General features: G+C 41.7%; 1 protein-coding gene across 3 annotated transcripts in view; it reads right to left on the bottom strand.

Annotated features, from left to right (window-relative positions):
- OXR1 (oxidation resistance 1) overlaps positions 1-23,196 on the bottom strand; it is a 520,724-nt gene that overhangs the window by 59,860 nt on the left and 437,668 nt on the right. For all 3 annotated transcript variants that reach the window (XM_063451172.1, XM_063451173.1, XM_063451177.1), the window contains 2 exons: positions 21,038-21,120; positions 3,008-3,115 (listed from right to left, as the gene is read on the bottom strand). In XM_063451172.1, the coding sequence (XP_063307242.1) occupies positions 3,008-3,115; positions 21,038-21,120 (191 nt within the window). The remainder of the gene's footprint in view (positions 1-3,007; positions 3,116-21,037; positions 21,121-23,196) is intronic.

The raw sequence follows: 23,196 nt of genomic DNA, 5'->3' as shown, positions 1-23,196 counted from the left end.
GCTGAAAAATCCGGGGGGGGCAAGTACCCCCTTTACCCCCCCATTCGGATGCCCATGACCATGAGACACTAGGGACACAGTGGCCCCATGTCTCCCAGTGGCCCCTAGTCTGTGTCCCCATGTCTCCCAGCCACTGTCCCTAGTGTCTTAGTGTCCCCATGTCTCCCAGTGTCCCCATGTCTCTAAGTGTCCCCTAGTGTCCTAGTGACATCAGGACACATGGAGACATGAGGACACAGACTCAAAGGGACACTGGGAGACATGGGGATACAAACACTAGGGGACACTGGGCGACATGGGGACACTGAGAGGCATGGAGACACAGGGAGACATGGGGACACTGGGCGACTGAGACATAGGAGACATGGCAGTGTTCCCATGTCTCCCAGCCAGTGTCCCTAGTATCTCAGTATCGCCATGTGTCCCTGGTGTCTATCAGTGTCTGTAGTGTGCCAGTGTCCCTAGTGTCTCAGTGTTCCCTAGACTCACAAAGTCCCCTAGTCTCCCAATGTCTCTGTGTCCCCATGTCTCCTAGTGTCTCAGTGTCCCCTAGTATAAAAGAAAAAATCTCAGGCACTCAATGTGATAGATTTAGGCAGGTTTATTGGACACCGCAACGTTTCGACCTGTACCCAGGTCTTTATCAAGTCTCCAATGTCCCCTATGTATCAGTGTCCCCTATGTATCAGTGTCTCAGTGCCCCATGTCTCTCAGTGCCCATAGTGTCTCTGTGCCCGTAGTGTCTCTGTGCCCGTAGTGTCTCTGTGCCCGTAGTGTCTCAGTGTCCCCTAGTATAAAAGAAAAAAATCTCAGGCACTCACTGTGATTGCTTTAAGCAGATTTATTGGACACCACAACATTTTGACCTGTACCCAGGTTTTTATCAAGTCTCCAGTGTCCCCTATATATCACAGTATTTCAGTGCCCCATGTCTCCCTGTGTCCCCTCGTGTCTGTCACCCAGTGTCCCCAAGAGTCTCAGATTTCCCAGGTCTCCCAGTGTTCCCTAGTATCTGTGTCCCCATGTCTCCCAGTGTCCCAATGTCTCTCAATGTCCCCTAGTGACATGGGGACACTGGGAGACATGAGGACACAAACACTAAGGGACTGGGAGACATAGGGACACAGACATTCCCCCTTTTTGTGTATGTTGGCCCTTTCGGACGTTCTGGTTATGTGATTTGTGTCAGTAGCCCACCCTTTTACCGCATCCATAGACTTCCTGCTTTACTGGACACTGCTGTTAGGGGGTATGGGTTTACTTGAAATATGAAAGCATGAGATTAGCAAAGGGTATGTGTTTTCTCATAGTTGCATCCTATGAGTTTCCCTACAGCATCATCTCCATCAGATACATGACGCTTAGGAGGTAGGACTGTTTTAGTGTTTTTGGTCAATAAGATTTTGTAATTAGGCCCATCATAATTATCAGCACCAGGCCCACTGGGCTCTTAATCCGGCCCTGTCTGGCCCCCTCTTGCCCTCCTACATATAGTAAAATCTTACCTTTATCCCAGTCTGCTGGTGCTGGCTCTGCCCCTGATCTGTCTCCTTGGCTGACATCATCAGAAGTGATGATCTCAGCAAATCCAATGCTTTTCCATAGGAAAGCATTGGATTGGCAAGATTGTCAAGTCGGATTATCTCAGCCAAGGAGGAAGGCTGGTGACGGAGCCAAACGCTAACCTGGCCAAATCAGCATCTCCTCAGAGATGCATTGAATCAATGCATCTCTTTGAGAAAAGTTCAATGTCTCCATGCAGAGGATGGAGACACTGAATGTCAGGGCTGCACACAGTACAGCACTGCCCGAAAAAGCACCTCTAGAAGCCATCTGAGGAGTGGTCACTGGAGGTGTCCCTAGGCTGTAGTGTAAACACTGCCTTTTCTTTACAACAAAAAGACTGAAGGGACTGACTATACTCATCAGAACAACTACATTAAGCGATAGATGTTCTGTTGTCTCTCTCACACCAGCACCTGTAAGATTAAAATATGCCAGTTCAGTGCACAAAGGTAAAACATGGTCTAGAACAGTGGTTCCCAAACCGGTCCTCATGGCCCAGCAACAGTCCAGGTTTAGTCAGTATCTCCACTGGAACAAAACAAGGTAAATACATCAATTCTGGATTGTTGGTGGGCCATGAGAGCAGGTTGGAAACCACTGATCTAGAGTATCTTGCACAAACTCCAAGATGAATGAAATAGTAAAAGGGCTTATATTCAAGCAGAACCAAGACAGACAGGCCGATACAAGCAATGCTTGCAAAATAGCACCCACTACAAGAAGTTTGAAAATCTGCATCTCTTCCCGTCTGTGACAGGTTTCCTCATCTGTAAGAGGAAGTTATAAGCTTCTTTACAAGTTCTGAAAGGTAACAGTTGAAATACAATGGAATTTTGTTATAGCACCTGGAAGGCAGAGGCTACCAAACCATACATCATATGATAAAATACAGGGAGGAGGGGGATATAGGCAGGGCCTAATAGCATTGAAACTGAGCAGCAGCAAGACAGCATCATCAATGAAGGCACTTTAAGAGCAAAACACCATCTCCCCAAATTTTTGTTTCGTTTTACTTATGTTGTATTGTTAAATCCAAAAATGGGGTGTATTGCTTCATGTGCACCCTTGAGGCTGAATCTGTTCCATGACAAATTTCCTGTTGTAGATACTGTGCTTGACATGTATGTTGTACTTTACATTCACAATAAAAAAACAAAAAACAAAAATTATAAAAAAACAACAAAAAAAACACCATCTACCGTAATAGTATGCAGCACCGGTACCTTACTCACTGAAACATGGCAGAAATGACAGGTTTTGCTTTGGTGATTCAGTCTCTAACCAATGGCCAAACAGCATACTAACCACTCTTTGTTAAAAACAAAACAAAACCCTTCCAAAGGGCATGAGTTGCCATCACATAAAGAAATAAATCACACTTGCCCACTATCTAAAAAGAGATTTTAGAATGCTTGACTTTGAACATCACGCAAACACACACCTGTCCAGGAACAACAGCTCTGGAAAATAGTTTATTTAACTGGACCAGTTCATTTGGCGTTGTGTCAAACTTTAGAGCTATGCTGTTCAATGAATCTCTCGACTCCACCTGCAATAAACAAAACAAACAAGATATACATATATTAATCTTAAATAGTAGTGTATTTACGTAATGTCCTTTATAAACATGCACATACTAAAAATTTAAAGAATTCTTCACAATTTGCTGCCTAACTATGTAGACGGTTAGACTGAACTAAATTTTCTTATATACAGAAAGGAAAGGAAAAAAAATATGAATTGAAATTCTACCTAAATTTGCCATCCCCCACTCTTGTCTGGGTGTGTCAGTGAGCTTGTCTGTAAGATTGTAAGCGAGCATGTGTGTTAGTCAGCAGAGTTTGAAAGTGTGTGTGTGTGTGTGTGTGTCAATGAATATTTCTGACAGTAAGATTGTGTGTGAGCTTTATTATGTACATCAGGAAAATTGTCTGAGAGTGATTGAGGCTGTATCATATGCAAAATAAATGTAAATCTATATAAATATATATCACCTTGAAACTCAATCTTCCAGTGCCCCTCCCAAAATTTGGTTCTGTATCCATCCCTGGCTTATAGGCAGGGAACTTTGTAAGTTTTTGTGTTAGTTCATGTATATTGTACCATCTTTTCCATCAGTTGTACAGCACTCTCTAACTTGCTGGCAATTTATAAAAGTCAGTAATAGTAATAATATAAATACCATCCCAGAATGAGGAAGGAATATGTAACAATCAATTATACAACGTTCTTAAAAACAGCTGCTGAAGGCATTCACCTTGCTACTTTAAATAAGGCACCTGCCCCTGAGCCCCCCAGTTACACCTGGGGGGGGGGCCCAATTTCACTGCCCCATGGCCCTGGCACCCATATCCAGCAGAAAAAAAAATAAAACTATTTCCCATGGGCCAGCAGTGCTGTTATGCGGCTGCACCGGGGCCCACACACTTAGGGCCACCTGGTGAACATGTTTCAGTAGAAGCCCGGTCAGGTGCTGTGGCCCTTTAACAGTGCAACCGGGGCACATAACGGCAGCACGGGAGAAAGTGACAGCCACGAGTCACTTCCTCCCACAGAGACTATGAGCCGTGCAGGAGGGAGGCAGAGCCAGGAGGCAGTTTGAAGGGGGAACTCAGCAAGGAGAGCCGGACCCCAATTCCCAAGCACACTGGACTCCAGGAAACGTTCCTGCAAAGGTAGGAAACGGGCTTTAAAAGTGTAAAGTTTGTGTGTGTGGGTGTGTGTGTGTCAGACATAGATACAGACATACTGTCTCTGTGTGGATGTCAGTATGTCTGTCACTGTGTGTGTGTGTGTGTGTGTCAGTATGTCTTTCACAGTGTGTCTGTGTCAGTATGTCTGTGTGTGTTTCCATGTCTGCCACAATGTGTCAGTATGTCTGTGTGTTTTTCCATGTCTGTTACAGTGTGTGTAAGTATGTGTGTGTATATATGTGTACATATCTGTGTCAGTGTGTATATCTGTATATGTAGTCAATGTGTATCTGCTTTCAGTGTATCTACATGTGTGTCATGTTGTATATGTGTGTCAGTGTGTGTATATTTGTGTCTGTATAGCTACATGTGTGTCAGTGTGTACATCTGTGTATCTGCATGTGTTTCAGTGTGTGTTTGGCAGTTCATGTGTATATGTGCATACATCTCAGCATTCAAACTCCAACACTACACACAAATACATCCCTGCATTCAAACTTCAAACAGTACATACAAACACACCTCTTTGTTAAATACCAAAATTATATATAAACACACCACCGCATTCAAAAACTAACACTCCACATAAATGCATGCTTGCATTCAATTGCCATCTCCACATGGAAACACACCCCTACATTCACACAAACATGATTACATTTAAACACACAAACACTGCATGTACATGTATATAAATAGGAGTGTTTAAAGATACAGCGCCCCTTCATTTGGTATATGTTATTGTAATGTATGTTTTCATGCTTTTGCTCTTTAATTGGCGCAGCTTTTTTTTTTATTTAAGGTATTGGGATATTTTTTCGTTTTTATAAATAAGTAAGTACCACTTGAAACTTTTCCATTACTATTTGAAAAGGACTACCGGAGTAGATACAATATTCTTTCATCGTGTATGGACCCCACATTTAGCCCAATCAGCAATGCGCAGGAAGGTGGGTGGCATAATAGTAAAGATGGCGATCAGGCATCGCTAAACTTCCTTAATTTTTTGTTTTTGCAGTGTGAGCAATATAAAATCTCTGTCTTCATTTAGTGCCCTTCCAGATATAGTAATGAGCACAGTTACACAATATATGCACAAGGTATGTGTAACGGAACCGCTGGCACCCCGACCGGGTACCCTCCGCTTACGGATGCTCCTAGTGCTTTCCGAGGTCTCCAAGCACTCCGCCTGACACCATAACCACTGCAGACCCCACGAACCGCCGCAGCTTGGTTGGGGTCTCGCCGACTCCACCCACTCTGGACCCAAGACCAGGGTCTAGCTTCCCGTAGATGGACCTCTCCGAATTCCAGAGAGCAGGAACAGGAACAAGCTCTTAGCAGAGCTCAGCGATTATACCCTGGGGAGTATAGTGATTATAGCAATCCCCAGAGTGTAGTTCTCCAATCCCCCAAACATGAGCCGAAACTTCATGAAGGTACAAGATGATCTGAGGTGCTAGCACACCCAGTCTGCTTTTATTTCCATCTTACACATAAAAGACCGCCCACAGGGGCGGGGTAAAACAGCCAATAGCATAACGGTTACAACCCACAAGTTCCCTCCCCTCAGATAAACATATAACATAATTATTACAGCCAGGGAAAATACAATTTTTATACATGTGCTATAACTTTAAAACCCTACATCCAATATTCATAACAATTACATATTTGAACTCAGCACACTTCAAACATAAACCCTTCCAAAAATCAGCCAAATCCCTCCAGTGGATCAAAAGTTAGCTGGAAGTCCTTTATGACCGACCGCAAGCACAATTTCCTGCCCAAAACAGTTCCATAGATTTGGGCTGTGCGGTCGGTCAATTTCATGCCGAAAAACGACTAAGTCCCATTTTGAACGGGACTTAGTCTCTGGAGCTGCAAGTTCCGTATGGGAGAAGGTAAGGGTCAGCGGTGTTCGGCAGAAAGTGTAGCCGATTTTAGTTCCACAGAATCTTTAGCATACACCGCTGACCGCATTCGAATGACCAAAATGGCCGCCGCCACGTGTTCGGCTGCCGAATGGCGGCCACCCAGCGCTCGGCAATTAACCTGCAGTAACCTCACAGCCTGGGAGGTAAATTGCCTGCACACTTTAACTTCTGGGTGGTCCGCCTGTGTGGTACTTGGTTCAGTAAGCCCTATTTACTGAACCAAGTGGGAGAGAGCCAGGGGCAAGTTATTTTACAGGTCTGGGGACATAGTCTTAAAGGGACATTGTTCACCAAAGTTACAAGATGTCCCCAGACGGTTCTTAAAGACACCCAATAAAAGTCCATACGTTTTCAGGGGCCATAGTCTTAAAGGGTATTGTTACCCAAAGTCTCAATATGTCCCCAGACAGTTCTTAAAGGGCCAGCAGCAGTACAATAAAATACAATATGCCCCAAATAATCCAGGGGCCATAGTCAGCAGGTAGGAGGCGGGCAAACAGGCTTCTCCAATGCCCAGTGGCGAGGTTGATTTCGTCACAGTATGGTTTTGGGAAGAGCATGAAATAGGCACAAATTTGTTCGGAATAAACGTCAAAATAAAAAAAAAATGATAGCCATAGAGAGAGCAAAACCAATGGAGGTGTTCATTAATGAAGACCAGGAAAAGGCAGAAATTTTATATAACTATTTCTCCTCCGTATATATTAAGGAAGAACCCATGGCAATAGATTTGCTAATGATTGCTGCTAAAAACTTGTAGAAAAATTGTAGTTGGTTAACTCAAGACAAGGTGCTGCAGGAACTAAAGAAAGTTAATATAAACAAAGCTCCAGGGACTGACGGTATGTCAAACTAACTTGATTGCGTTCTACGAAGAGGTAAGTAGAAGTATAGAGGTGTTGCAGTGGATGTGATCTATTTGGATGTTGCCAAAGCATTTGATACAGTTCCACACAATAGATTAGTGTTCAAACTCAAACAAATCTGTCTAGATGAAAATTCTTGTTCTTGGGTAGAACATTGGCTTAAAAATAGAGTACAAAGAGTTGTCATTAATGGTAGATTTTCAAGCTGGAGAGAGGTGGCAAGTGGTATCCCTGAGGGTTCGGTTCTGGTACCCCTTCTATTTAACATGTTTATAAATGATCTTGGAAAAAAAAGCATTGAAAGTCATGTTTCTGTGTTTGCAGATGACACAAAACTCTGTAAAATAATACAAAGTGAGCAAGATATTACTTTGATGCAGAGGGATTTAAATAGGTGAAATTTAATGTAGAAAAATGCAAAGTTATGCACTTTGGCGTAAAGAATGCACAAGCAACGGAAAACCGGGGCCTACCCCACCACCCAAAGCCTGGACCTGGCGGCTCTATTTGGCGCCTTCACACCGCCGGGTGGGTCCGGAGAGCGGCCGGCACGGCAGAACGCAAGTGCCGCAGAGATGGGACGCAGATCCTGCACATACACCCACAGGGGTGCAGCACATCGACCAAATGCTCCAGAGGCAGCCTCCACCTAAAATGGCGCCGAATGAGAACAGTAAGGCCGCAGAACCTCCAGAGTGCCCCTCCCAGCCCGTCAAACCTCACGCTGGGCATACCACACAGGTTGCAGGAGATGGATCAGCCCCAGTCACCCAGCAGGACTTCCAAAACCTGGTGGGGGAAATCAAAAACTTGCTAGCAGCTAACGTGACAGCTATTAAGGCAGATATACAGCAGGTTAGTGGTCGAGTGACAACAGCAGAGGGAGACATCACTGACCTGCAACACGGTATGAAAACCGTACACGAAGCCATCCAACATCTAGAAACCTCGCAACACTCGCTCTCCATACACCTAGCCACACTGGACGACAGGTCAAGGAGAAACCATCTAAAAATAAGGGGCATACCGGACACGAAGACCCCTGAAGAACTCCCTCACTATGTGAGACGCCTGGTGGCCACCATTCTGCCGGCCGCACTGGCCAAAAAAGTCACCCTAGATGGGACTTACCGCCTGCCTAAATCCAACAGAGCTCCAGCGACGGCAGTACAGGACGCCATAGTGCGATGCGCGCACTACCACGACAAACTCTCCATCTGGTCAGCACTGCAAGGCAAGACACCGCTCATCTTTGAAGGCGCCAGCCTCACCTTCTATCAGGACCTCACGAGGTCCACCTTGCAATGGCGGAGATCCCTGCAGCACCTCACGGGACAGCTACGAGCAGTTGGCATCAAATACAGGTGGATGTCCCCCAGGCTACTAGTGGTGAACCACAAAGGGACTATACATAAACTCTCATCGATGTCAGAGGCCCCGACCCTCCTCACGGCGCTGGGCCTACCTCCCCTAGAAACACATGAAGAAAGACAGGCGACCACCCAGAGGTGGAACCCCTCCCGATCTGCCCCATTTGTTCCTGCCGCCACTCCGGCCACCGACCCGGGAACCTGAAACCCTAAGAGTCTGCAGTCCAGGCCGCTAAGAGTTACACCAGAACTGTTTATAAACTGTTCATAAGTTATTACCACAGAATGTTAACGCACCACACACACGACATAGTCCCACAGAGAACCTAACACTCCTTCACTCACAACACCTAAGACCCAGACGCCACAGGGCAGGCGTATGGCTACACACCGGCTAGCGCTCCCCCCCGTGACCCCCACGGTAAGGGGTATCATATATGGCGGGCTAGATAACCCTCCTACATTTGACAATAAGACGGCACCACTCTGAACAGCCCGACCTGACACATCCTTAATACTAATCTAAATTAAAGACCAAATATGCACAAACTTCACGCACACTAGTACCTCTACAACCCATCTCTGAGACACTAACTCACACACACTTAAACAATTAAAACGTGCAAGACAATCATTCCGATAAATGTTCCAACCATGCAAATGTTTTTATGTTGATTAAACGTCGCTGCAGCTGTTGGGGCGCAGCAGTGTATTATGCTGGATGTTACCACAATATGCACAACAAAAATAAAGAATTAAAAAAAAAAAAGAATGCACAAGCAAGGTATACCCTTAATGGAAGCAAATTAGGGATAACAACACACAAAAAGGACTTGGGAATTGTTATAGACAACAAACTATGCAACAATGTCAATCAGCAGTGGCTAAGGCCAGTAAGGTATTGTCATGCATGCAAAAAAAGCATTATCGGGATGAGAATATAATTTTGCCTCTTTATAAATCACTGGTAAGACCACATATTGAATATGCTGTGCAATTTGGGGCACCTGTTCTAAAGAAGGATATTATGGCACTAGAAAAATTGCAGAGGCAAGCTACAAAATTAGTAAAAGGAATGGAGCATATCAGCTATGAAGAAAGCTTAACAAATTTAAACCTCTTTAGTTTAGAAAAACGTCGCCTGAGAGGGGATATGATAACATTATACAAATATATTCTGGGCCAATACAAACCATTGTGTGGAAATCTATTCACAAACCGGACTTTACATAGGACACAAGGTCATGTGTTTAGACTGGAAGAAAGAAGATTTTGGCTAAGGCAAAGAATATATGTTTTTACTGTAAGAACAATAAGATGTGGAATTCTCTGCCTGAAGAAGTGGTTTTATCAGAGTCCATACAGATGTTCAAACAGCAAATAGATACATACTTGCAAAAACAGAATATTCAAGGATATCATTTTTCAATGTAGGGTAACAGCTTCTTGATCCAAGGATAACTGACTGCCATTCTGGGGTCAAGAATGAATTTTTTTTCTTAGTTTGTTGCAAAACTGGAAGTGCTTCAAACTGGGTTTTTTGCCTTCTATTGGATCAACAGCAAAAAACTAATGGGAGGAAGGCTGAACTTGATGGACGCAAGTCTCTTTTCCGCTATGTAACTATGTAACCAAGATATTTCCTAACTTTGGAGAGGTCTTCACAGTTCCAGAGTGGTAATGTTGCCCTGCCAGCTGGTTCCCTGGCATGCTTAATTTATGGAAATGTATTCCAGAGCCTGACATCTTGAACTTACTCTAGCTTCAAGTCTCACATGATCATGTGACGCAAATCTCTTTTCTGCTATGTAACTATGTACAATGGGTGAACTAACAGACACGTAATTGTAACCAGACAAATGGATGCACAGGAACAGAGGGGTTGAGGGCCCTGCTCAATGCTAGAGGGAGTGGGGTATAGTGACACAAAGGGTATAAGTAGCGGTAATGAAATAGCTTGATAGAAAAGTAATCAGTGAAAACTTAGTAGGTTATTTTTGACAGTTGCAGGAGAGGAGTCATGGGGGGGGGGGGGGGATGAAAAGGCAGCAGAAAGATCCTCTACACTGAGGACATCAAGCTGTATGCCAAGAGTAAGTTGGACATTGACACAGTGATCCACCTAACTAGGATATACGCAAGGACATCGGAATGTTGTTTGGGCTAGATAATTATTGGTAGTTTACAGCAAAAAGGTGGAATGTGATGTAGAGAACAGCTACAAGTACCTGGGGGTACCACAAACCCATGGCAACCATGATGAGGAGGCAAGGAGGATAGCAACATCCAAGTACCTCCAGAGAGTGAGACAGTTCCTGAAGTTCCAGCTCAATGCCAAGAAAAAGATCTAAGCGATCAACACATATGACCTACCACTGGGTGCATGTATAATATATATTCAATACTTGATGTAAGAATTATTATATTAAATGGACACTATAGGCACCCAGACCACTTCAGTTCATTGACTGTGTTTTTAATAAACTGCAATAATTACCTGTCAGGGTTAACTACACCTCTAGTGGCTGTCTACCTGACATCCTCAAGAGGGACTTCCAGGTAGTTAGGCATCTTTTGGTTGCCTAACTGACGCAGGACATCCTCATGCTATGCATGAGGACATCCAGCGTTACCTGAAACCCAACAGAAAAACATTATACAGTGCTTTCCTACTGGAGAATTCCTAATGTGAGTCTGCACATTGATGATCATGGCCATTCAGCTGATAAGCACACAATAGAGTAAGATAATTTTACATTCTTAGTCTGAGTTAAAATTGCGTTTCTGGCAATAAAGTAAAATTTTTTGCTCATAAAACGTCCTGAACAATAGTTTGACAATTCTAAACTCTTCAACTTCCAACAATTTACTGATGACAGACGAACACAAGCAGTTAGTAATGCACTTAACAAGTTAGTTTCCCATGTTAAAATTAGTGTAGGACCCACAGATATTAGGGCACGTAGTGCTGGGCTTAACATGATATGGCCATATGGTGTAACTGAATCCCCATATTTGTTTGCTGAGATAGTTGATTTTAAATTATTTTTTGTGTGTGCCCTATTCCCAGATCTGTATCCTCCACGGCTTAAAAATACATGTTCCGGGTGTGAACCCAATTCCCCTTTTCTTCTGTAATAAACAGGAATTTAGTATGCTTTCCCATCTTAAAGGGACACTCCAGTGCCAGGAAAACAATCAGTTTTCCTGGCACTGCAGGTCCCCTCTCTCTCCCCCACACCCCATCCCAGGTTGCTGAAGGGGTTAAAACTCCTTCAGTGACTTACCTTTATCCAGTGCCGATGTCCCTCTGCGTTTGTTCAGGGTCCGCCCATCCTCCTCCGCCGGAGACCTATTGCGCATGCGCGGCCGAGGAGATCTAATGCGCATGCGCGGCAATGCTGCGCACGAGCGTTAGACCTCCCCATGGGAAAGCATTGAAAAATCTAGTAGACCGCCACTAGAGGAGGATTTAACCCTGCAATGTAAATATTGCAGTTTATGAAAACTGCAATATTTACAGTTGCAGGGTTAAGGGTAGTGGGAGTTGGCACCCAGACCACTCCAATGGGCAGAAGTGGTCTCGGTGCCTGGAATGCCCCTTTAACAAAATAATAAGAAATTATAGTTGGAAGGAAAACTTAAAACAGATTCTCAAAGTCATTCTGTTGAACCCTGAACAGTTTGGGCCCTCAGGATATTAACACAGGTGAATCAATCAGTGTTAGTCATTTTGACAAGTCCATATGTGCTTATGAAAGACCTGCCTGTATTTATGAGCCAAGACCCTAAAAAACAGCCAATATTTAGGGGTCCTGAGAACGGCAAACATTTGGAATGCTGACTAGCTCAGTATAGAATTATTGAAATACTTTATTGGCAATTCACAGATTATTATGGCATTTTAACCCCTTAAGGACAGAGCTTCAGAAGCTTGCCTTTCACTTAATGACCACAGCATTTTTTGCAATTTGCGTTCTACTAATTTATTGCACCGACACACATTATATACCGTTTTTTAAAGGACAGAAAGGGCTTTAATTTGATGTAACACATATATATATAAATGCTTATTTATTATAAAATAAATACAGAAATATGCAAAAAAATGAATTTGTGTGTTTTTTTTTACAGTTTTTGCAATAATAATGTGTACATAATTAGTGCAGGTTAAGGAAAGTAATTAAAAATAAATTCATTTAGTTGTTCTGAATTACAGAATATATAATGTGTCTGGGATTTTCAGTTTTTTTTGGTAGTTACAGGTCACAAAGCACAAGGAGTAAAATAAACTTTTAATGTGGAACAATTTTAGAATTTGGTATGTTTGTCTTGTAAGCCTAATAGCCATAAAATAAAACAAAATTGCCACACAAAAGTATATATTTATATAAAGTAGACATCACAGGCTATTTACCTAAGGTTGTTTTGACACTTTCTACGTAGCCATTTCACCGCCAACCTCTGCTAAATATTGGAGTAAAATTGTGTTTTTTGGGGTTTTTGGCACGCAAACTTATAACAAAGAACTTCTCATGTGTATTTTGTAAAGTTGGTGAGTGCTATTCCTGTACAAAGTTTTATTTTGTGTTCAGTTACTTCTGCGGAGTAAAATGACACCCCCATTGTATGTCTTTGGCACTATTTCGTGAAGCTACAGTGCCATATAGGAGACCTGTCCTTTTCAGTATTCACAGTAGAATTTTGAGAGACGGATTTAATGAGCCTATGCTTCAATTTGGGGTATTATAACAGTTTGACTGTTCAAAAAAAACAAAAAAACACAAAGGCCTACCATTTGTAAAAGTAGACACCCCAGGGTATCTCATAAGGTGCATATTGTGCCTTAACATGCCCCTATTTTTTCACCAATAGATGCCAAAGTATGTGATAAAAAATTATTTTGTGCATTTTTTACATATGGATTGCATTTGTGCTGGGCATTTTGTAAATTTCACATGTGCCACTAAGTTTATACCCCCCAAATTATATTCAGCTAAGTCTTCTGAGTAAAATGACACCCCCATTGTATGTCTTTGGCACTATTATTTGAAGCTACAGTGCCATATAGGAGACCAAACCATATCAGTTTTTACCGAACTTTGAATTTTGACTCTGGGCCTATGTGCAATTTCCAAGCATCTTAGCAGGTTTTAAATTCAAACTACCCACAAAGGCCTACCATTTCTTAAAGTAGACACCCCAGTGTATTTCAAAAGGTATATTCTAAACCTTAGTGTAGGATAATTTTTTTTGTTAGTTTGTACCAAGTCTCGTTGCAATTAGCATTTTTGACACACACTTGGAGATGTTATTGTATATTTTGCTATCCTTATGTGTGCTATGGCAGTATAACACCTAATATGTTGCTCAGCTATGTCATCTTAGTGCAACGATACCCACATGTGTACCTTTTTATGGTTATGTGGATGTTGAAGGGGCACATTGGAGACACACTACTTCCATATTTTTCAAAAGTGGATGCTGGGCCCAAGTCTCATTTTAGCAGCTCAGGACTGCAAATTACCTCTCAAAGGCCACATATATTTTTAAGTATAAGCAGCTCATCAATTCAAATTATGAACAAGTGCATACTATTTGCTGTGAAAAGGGGTAATATTTGGGGTAAACTTATCCGGGGGTAGTACCCAGTCATCTGTGTCCCGGGCAAAGCTGTCATGGATTCCGAAACCAAAACACAGACAGACCACAAAGAGAGAGAACACCGAGAGAGAAACTTGTAATACCAGTCCTTAGAATGGCCGGGCTATACAAGCAGAGAATTGTCAAGGTACAAGCCGAGGTCAAAGGAGTAAAGAGAAACGGAACAACGATAGGACAAGCCGAGGTCAAGGATCAGAGAAGACAGGATAAATGGTAGACAAAGCCAAGATTCGGTAACCAATCAGACAGATGACTAAAAATCACACCCCAAAACTGGTCTACTTATTCGGCCTGGGTGTGAAAAATTTTAAAACAATGGCCAATACATAGCTGGTCTCAACTCTTACGCCCCTCTTGTAACACACCCTGCACCTTTTCTGGGTTTTTTGTTTTTTAGGGGTTGGTGGAATCTTAAAGCAGAAGTGACCTGCCTCCATTCTTCTGCTAGGCTCCACTGATGGTCTCCTTGTGTGGCATTCTAGCAGCTTAGAAATTAGCTCAAACTGGAAAGAAAGAAAAGTGCTTTTCAGCCCAGCATTTGCCTATTTAAAAATGACAAAGGCATTGTGGATTGCCATCTGCATCAGGTATATGCCCACTTTTTTATACCATGCCCTGGTCTTTCTCATGATCAAATACGGCTGCATCAGTTGATGGGACAGGTCAACGCCCCCTATATGCCGATTATATTGCCGTATGCAGACTGGCACCCGTTTACATTCGTCTCTGCCACGAACTGCAACCCTCCGAGTGTTTTCACCATGGATGGTGGTTAAGATGAAAACATCCTGTTCATCCCTGTACTTGAGTGCCAGCAGTTCATTCTGGCAGAGAGCTGCTGTTTCCCACCTTTTCATTTTTTTGTTCGCTAGAGCCTTTGGGAAACCTGTGCGACTCTTCCGAACAGTGCCACGGTCTCGAAGTAGTACAACATTTTTAACAGTGGGATGCTATTATAAAAGTTATTGATGTATAGATGATAACCTTTATTAAGTAGTGGCATTATTAAGTCCCAGACAATTTTCCCACTTGTCCCTACTATATCTGGGCAACCTGGGTGATTAAGGTGGCTATCCCTTCCTTCGTATACACGGAAGGTGTATACGTAGCCACTGCCACTTTCACATAGTTTATAAAATTTGATCCCATATCAGGATCTTTTGGATGGGATATATTGTCTAAACCCCAGTCCTCCCTTAAACTTCATTAGGGACTCGTCAATGGAAATATTTTATATTGGGGGTATATATAGTGGCAAATTTACTGTTAAAGTGGGCAATTAAAGGGCGTATTTTGTAAAGAAGATCATACTGCGGATCACCTTTTGGGGGGCACTTGTTATTATCACTAAAGTGCATAAATCTTAGTATGTCTTCATATCTTTCCCTTGTCATTGTCTCGGCAAAAATGGGGGTATTGCAAATAGGATGTTTAGCCCAATACATCCTAATTGTGGGCTTTTTAATTAGCCCCATTAACATGTCAGTGCCCAGAATTGTTTCAATTCTGGCACACTGGTCGGGTTCCATCTCTCTTTCCTGGAGATAAGAGAGTCTAGATGACGTGCCAGATATTGCTTCGCATAGAGATTAGTCTGGGTGACTATCCCCCAAGAACAGCTGCATAACATCCAGCGCACTATAGGCAGACAGGTCAGCCTGTATGCCAGGATTGGCTGTAAACACTGGGATGTCTGGGGAAAAATTATTAGGGGGTACCCAGTCATCTGCGCCATGTTCAGCATTAGGGGAATCATCGATTTCCCCTGATGGTCCTGCAGTATCTGGCACATAGTCCGTGTCCCCTGCGTCACTCCCTGCTTCACTCTCTGAGGCATGGTCAGTCGCCTCTGAGTCGGCCGCTAACAGGGCATAAGCCTCCTCTGCGCTATACTTTCTAAACATTGTTAATACAGCTAACAAAACTCTAACAAAAATTTTTTTATTCCCTAATTCCCACTAAATTCCACCCACCAAAATAACTAAATCACAAATTAATAAAATCAAATAATAAAATGTAACCCCTTAGGGTTACAAAAAAAAAAAAAAAAAATTAACACAGTAAAGTACTGTGACCTGTATATTGATCACTGCTAGCAGTGATCAAGCAGCAGGGAAAGGGTTATTTATTTATGTATTTATTTATTTTAATAAAGGGGAAAGGGATTAGGGACTTTTTAAAAACTTAGCTATTCTTCTGGGACACAATGTAGCACCGATCCGTCTCTCTCCACTTCACAAACCCACACGAGGTGGAGGGAGGGGGATCAGATATCCCAGCAGCATTGTGACCGCTGTGACTGGCTGTCACAGCGATCACCTGGGCTGGGATATTGGGATTTGCTGCTGCTGGTCTGCCCCTGACTCGGAGGGACCCAGCAACAGCGTTAACCCCGCGATCGCCGGTACTGCGGCGATCGGGGGTTAATCGTCATTAACGCTTTCCCCTGAGTGACGGACCTTGTCCGTCACTCGTCGTTAAGGGGTTAACAGCGAATTTCATAATACTGTTTGCTTTTACTGCAATTACACACACATTTGTGTACAGCAATGTCTCCCAAGTACAACAATACCTCCCCACGTACAGGTTTTTTGGTGTTTTAGAAATATGCAGGGTTAAATATGGAGATTTCCCTTCTCAAGTTTTACACTTTGAAGTTTGCCAGATTTATAATTATTTATTTTCATTCTTCTCATTATCTATAAATATATTTGGCCATAAATAATTTTGTAACTTTTATTCCAGTTTAGGGGACTGCCCAACAACCCGGTGCTTCAGCCTGCTATTGCGAATGCCATAACATGTTCTGGAAGGAAGGGATTTGCAGCAGGGGGACTGCCTGGATTGTCAGACAGTCCCCTGAAGCCGAGTATTTGGGGCTGCAGGGGCTGAAAACCATTGAGGAGTTCTCTGCTGCCGTAACAGAGTTTAAGCCCACTTAATGTGGGACATCATAGAACTCATTTTCCCACCTGCACTGTGAATGTTTACATGGTGTGTTCAATAAAAACATGGCAACATTTCATTCTTTGTGTTTTATTAGTTTAAGCAGACTGTGATTGTCTATTGTTGTGACTTAGATGATGATCAGATTTTATGACCAATTTTTGCAGAAATCCATATCATTCCAAAGGGTTCACATACTTTCTCTTGCAACTGTATACACACACACACACACACACACACACACAGTGGGACCTCGGTTTACAAACGCCTCGGTTAACATAATTTTCGGTTTACAAATGAAAATCCATTGAAAATAATGCCTCGGTTTACACATTTTTTTCGCAATACAAATCAAGTTTCCCCAGGATGCATTGCACCTGGGAGGTTTATAGCACCGCCCCCTGCATGCTGGAGCCTGTGGGTAGCACGTGGCGTCGAGTGTGGAGGTGTTGGAGCGTTTTTTGCATAGAGTTTTGGAGCCAGTCTGGAAATTGTTTGCAGTTGTTTTGGGACTGTTTGATGCATTTCTCAAGCTGTGGAAAGGTAAGGAGCTGAGCTTCATCGTTTGCCTGCCTTTTATTGTGTGTTCTGCATAGTTATTGGTTTCCATGCCAGCTCATTTTGACTTTTTTCTGACCTCCAGAACAGATTAATTGGTTTTCAATGCATTCCTATGGGAAACCACGTTTCGGTTTACAAATTTTTCACAAAATATACAAAGACCTTGCTTAAATTGTTTACCGGTGCTTAGCCTCTGCTACAATACAAAAATAGAAAAAATTGGCTGAACTCACGGTTTTCTGTAGTTTTCGATTTATTTTATCCATCCATTTACTTGGTGGACAAAACACAATATTGTGTGTGGAATAAAGAGTATATAGTATATGTATATTTATTTTCTTTCTTTTAAATCAGATTTCTTTAATAAATTGGTTTTGGAGGGAAAAAAAAAATCTAAAGAAAGTTTTCTATTTACATTATAAGCCAAAGGATGAAATAAGGATTAGTTATGTTACACGAGGCTGCATATTCATGCAATATTTACATTTTTGGTAAATGGATTCCATTAATCCAAGTTAATTGAACGTGTGTCTGGAGATACATGTACCTTTTCAAATCAAAATTGTCATAAAATGAACAAAGTTCAGAAAAAGACCTCAATCCATCTATGTACACAAAATAAAAAATAAAAAAAAAAACTTGCTTTAAAGGGTTACTTCAAGCACCACAACCACTTCAGAGATTGTAAGTAGTCATGGTGCTTGGAGTCTGTATGCACAACCTTTCCATATGAAATGCTGAATATATAGATATATTTTACATTGCTGTCAGAAGTGTAACTCCACATCTGGCAGCATCATTAGTATGCCATTAGCCAGCACAGAACAAGAGTTCCAGGTTGGCCAATTTTCATATAGATTCCAGCGGAGATATTCAGTCTCAGCATCGAAGCTCAGCTACATGTTTTAGTTAAAGGGACACTATAGTCACCTGAACAACTTCAGCTTAATGAGGTTGTTCAGGTGAGAACTATAGCTCCCTGCAGCCTCTCTCATGTAAACACTATTTTTTTGAGAAAATAGTGTTTACATTGAAAGCTAGGAACACCTCCAGTTGCAGTCACTCAGAGTGAACCAGAGGGACTTCATAATATGCCTCCATCCACTTAGATCTGCTGTCAGCAGAGCACAGGGCAGCACTGTGCACAGAATCCTGCGATTCAGTATCTCCTCCCTCTGCATGCAGACACTGGACTTTCCTCATAGAGATTAATTGATTCAATTCATCTCTATGAGCAGATGCTGATTGGCCAGGGCTGTGTTTGAATTGTGCTGGCTCTGCCCCCGATCTGCCTTCTTGTCAGTCTCAGCCAATCCTATGGGGAAGCATTGTGATTGGATCAGGTTACCACATGTCAGCAGACTGCTTGTTTTTCTGAGTCTAACAGCCTGCAGAGTTACAGCTTCTGGCTTGAATACAGTAAGATTTTGACTATATTTATGGAGGCATTAGGGGCCCAGAGGGACTAGATGGTGGTGTTAACACTATAGGGTCAGGAATACATGTTTGTGTTCCTGACTCTATAGTGATCCTTTAAAGAGATGCTATAGTGTTAGGAATACAAATCTAAATAAATATCTATAGTGCTCCATACCTCCCTCTCACCCCCTACCCCCCCCCCTCCCCAAAGACTGAAACGGTTAACAACCCTTTTAAAAACACACTAACCCAATTCCAGCACTGATGTTCATCGACGCTCGGACTTCTTTGATGTCAAGGTAGGGGGCTAATGCGCATGCACGCCGAACACCGAAAGTGCGTTAGGCCACCCCCAAAGGAAATCACTGCTTAAATGGTTTCCTATGGGGATTTAACAGACACTGGATGTTCTCATGCTGAACGCGAGGACGTACAGTGTCAGTTAGGTGACCTAATGCCCCGTAAAGACCCGGAAGTGCCTCTAATGACTTATTGCTGCAATGTAAACATTATAAATATTGACTATACTGTCCCTTTAAATAAAAAAAAACTATTTAACTTGTTCTCTTAGTTTACCTTGAAATAATTTCCTTATTTTGTATTTCTAATGGTATAACAAAATCAGTTCTGACACAAGTGTTAAACTAATCTGAAAAGTTTTTCTAAACATAAATACTCATCTAATCTCAAATATTAGACATTATATGAGAACCAGCAAGAAGAACCAGCAATTTTACATTGAATAAAATCACAAGTCTTACCAACTAGTGATTTAAAATCAAAGCCACACTAAGTTATGTTCGTTTAAACGGGGAATGGGTAAAATCATTCAGCTATTCAAACAAACATAATTAAGCGTAAATAATTAAATGAAGGATTGTTGGTATCCCAATTTACGTTAATTATAAAATCATGGAAATATTCTGTCTGCTCCCATTTACATATTCACACATCTCCTATACAATCGTATTTATTCTGCAATACATTTTACAAACATGTAGAATAAAAAAAAATTAAAAATGCATCTTATCACATCAAATGCACAAACTGCACAAAATAATGACATTTCTAATTTTGGTGACTGGACTGTCCCTGTAATAAAGCACCACAATCAGCTGGGCACCAATTTTATAATGGCACAACGATGGTTTCGATTTGAGAAATTCCTACAATGCTTAGCCAGCCAGAGCATTATGGTAATTGTATTCCATCTAAGCTGTAGGACCACTGAAGGACACCTCTCCAACGAACTGAATTTGTAACATTTCGCAGAAGAAAGTCAGTCAACACGAAAGGTAAGTAATCACAAAGAAAGCATTGAAAGGGAAAAAGCAGAGCTAACTGTCATGAAGAAAGTTATGGAAGGAAAGAGACAGAACTGAACCAATTAGAGACATGCACAGAGAGTGTGAGAGACATGAAAACGAGGGTCAACACAAAAAGGTATAAAAGCAAGATTTCCTCGTGGAGGTTAGAGACAGCGAGTAAAATGGTTTGATAAAATGTGATTTAAGATTGATTGTGTCTATTTTCCAAAAGACATATAATATCACATCCTGCATCCCTTAGCAACCAGAACAAGGAGCAGACTGCAGTAAGGTTTGAGGGTCATTTCAAGAACATACCAGTCACAAAGGCTCCCATTTTCACACACTGCTGGGAAATCAGTTTTAATCTTAGAGCATCACATCACTGACCAGAAAGTGGATGGGGAAGGTTATTCATGAAGACAAGGTCAAGGTAGATATTCACTGTGGCTTTTTCCAGCACGTGTTTATCGTGCCTAGAAATACATTTTCCTTACTGACAATCTAGTCAATGTTCTTTTGGAACAAAAGCAAAACAAAGAGTTTAGTCGCACACATTTCTGCTACTAAATAGCTACTAGAGTAATATTCAAACAAAACAACATTGATCTGGTAGTATTCTCATGCTCATCACAGAAGTGGCACTCGTTCAGCTGACAAAATCAGATCTGACACAGTATATGCAGAATACAGACAGTGGAAGCTTACTGTATATTCCATGGTTCCTTTTGGCTTCTGGAAGGACATTCGGCGCCCATCTTTCTTCTCCAGGGACTTTTTCTGCCCAGTATCTGAAGGATATGGTGAGAAGGTGCGTATTAGATTCATGTTCCTGCTTAAGGGCTGTCACAGCCTGCTGAATACAGCACAGAAGGCAGACATCTATTTCACCAGTTATCCTGCTTCCTCTGTGTAACTGGAGATTCAGTCTAACAGCAATCCAACAGCCTGTGTTAAGGGCTTTTTTTTTTTTTTTTTTTTACCAATGTAAACTACTGTGACAACTGTGATATATTAGCTGTGGCTGTGCCTCTCATTATCAACAAAATAAAAACACAAATAAGAAACACAAAGCTGCATTTTCATTAAAAATGTAAACACATACTCTAACATTTTATGCAATTATGTTTATAAAGGTAGTTAAATTAAGCTTTCTGAAAGTTAACCTATTATTATTTCAGGCACGTTAACAAGGAATAGCATAAGCTAGCAAGTCTGCCATGCCATATGTATCATATCAGCAGGATTTTTGAATACAGTTTATATTACAGAGGTGGTCAAAAGTTTGATACCTGTCTTTTTCAGAACTACAACTCTCAAAATGCTTTGGTAGCCTTAAGGCTACTGGCAGCTGAACATTGCCGTTTGGCTATCGTTTGCGTACGGAGTAGTAGAATAGATTTATAACCTGGTTTTATTGTGCCACCTGGATTAGATGGTTTTGGTCTACCAAGATTCCTATTCCAATATCACTGACAATCACAGAATTTAAGCAAAGAAATTAAGAAATACAACAGCTGATTTGAAGATTATTTTTCCACCTAACTTGTTCAGCGAATAGCCCTCTTAGGATATACTACAGTACTGTAATAAAAAAGCAGCTCAACTCGAAGGTCAGAGCATAGATACAGATCATAGAGTAGAGACTCTGATGGGAGAAGTTCCAATACAGATGTATAAATAATGGTATGTCTAATGCTAAACATGCCATTAGTTATATTGATTGTATGTTATGTACTGACTAATCTTTGTGCCTGTGAACAAAAATAGATACTACTTTTTGTAACCCTCGATAGATTCAATATTTAACTCCCCCCAAGTGTATGGTTGCACATGGGGAGGGGGGTGGGGATGAAGCTACCATGAGCTGATGATACATTTCTCTGGAGAACATTGATATTCCATATCTCCATAACCTGCTCCCGTTCCCACACAACACCATACAAAGGGACCCATGTCATGGGAGGGGAGAAAACAGTTATTCACACTATCCAAAATTCACAAGTTTGTTAAAGGAAAACTCCAAGCACCATAACAATGCCCGGCCACCTGTCGACTGTTTACCTTCTTATCTGGGGTCGGCCAGGAGCCCCTACTTGCCTTTTCTTAGCACCCAGTTAGCACTGCAGTTAGCCCTTTGTCTGAGCGCATCAGATGATCACTCTCGGCTGCAAAGAGAGCTTCTGGCTCTCCTGTAGGTTGCAGTAGGTATGGAGCGGTGCGTGGTGGACCTTGGGTAAGATGTAAAACCTTTTATAAACTGTTTGAGTGTAGCGATTATGGTACATGTTATTGGACTTATTCACTAAACTGAACAGACTGAAACAGACTAGGGAATTAACAGCACATTTTCAAGGGAATGATGGTTGAAAAATATATTATAAAATACAGGCTAAAATGAAGACGTTTTACTTTAACATAGATCAATATTTGATGTAAATGTTACAACTTGGTATAGAATTTATCATCATTCCTTGCTTAATAAATAAAACCCTGTACTGTTTTTACCTCATTGCATTTGCCATAACATGTTATAGAGAGAAATGTTGACGCAATTGTTCTAGAAGTGGGTTTCTACAGAATTAGTTTAGAAACTACACTTTTTTCAACAGACTGCTTCGACCCACAACAACATTTAGTAAACAACCCCCAGTGACACATCCTGTGCCATTTCCCCTCTATTACACCCTCTGCTTTTTTCTGGTTTTACCGTAACCAGGTCCATATCTCACAGGTTGAAATAGTCGCCATAATGTAATGGTATTACTTCACTGTTGGTGTTTCAATATTTAACGATAAAGAGTACTTTGAAATCATTAGTATATTATTTTACACAAAATGCCAGGCACTGTGCTCATTTACAACCT

Source organism: Pelobates fuscus, chromosome 4 (genome assembly GCF_036172605.1).
Source record: "Pelobates fuscus isolate aPelFus1 chromosome 4, aPelFus1.pri, whole genome shotgun sequence".
NCBI classification, from domain to species: domain Eukaryota; kingdom Metazoa; phylum Chordata; class Amphibia; order Anura; family Pelobatidae; genus Pelobates; species Pelobates fuscus.
The sequence above is the reverse complement of the archived record's forward strand: the minus strand, read 5'-3'. Positions and strand labels throughout refer to the sequence as shown.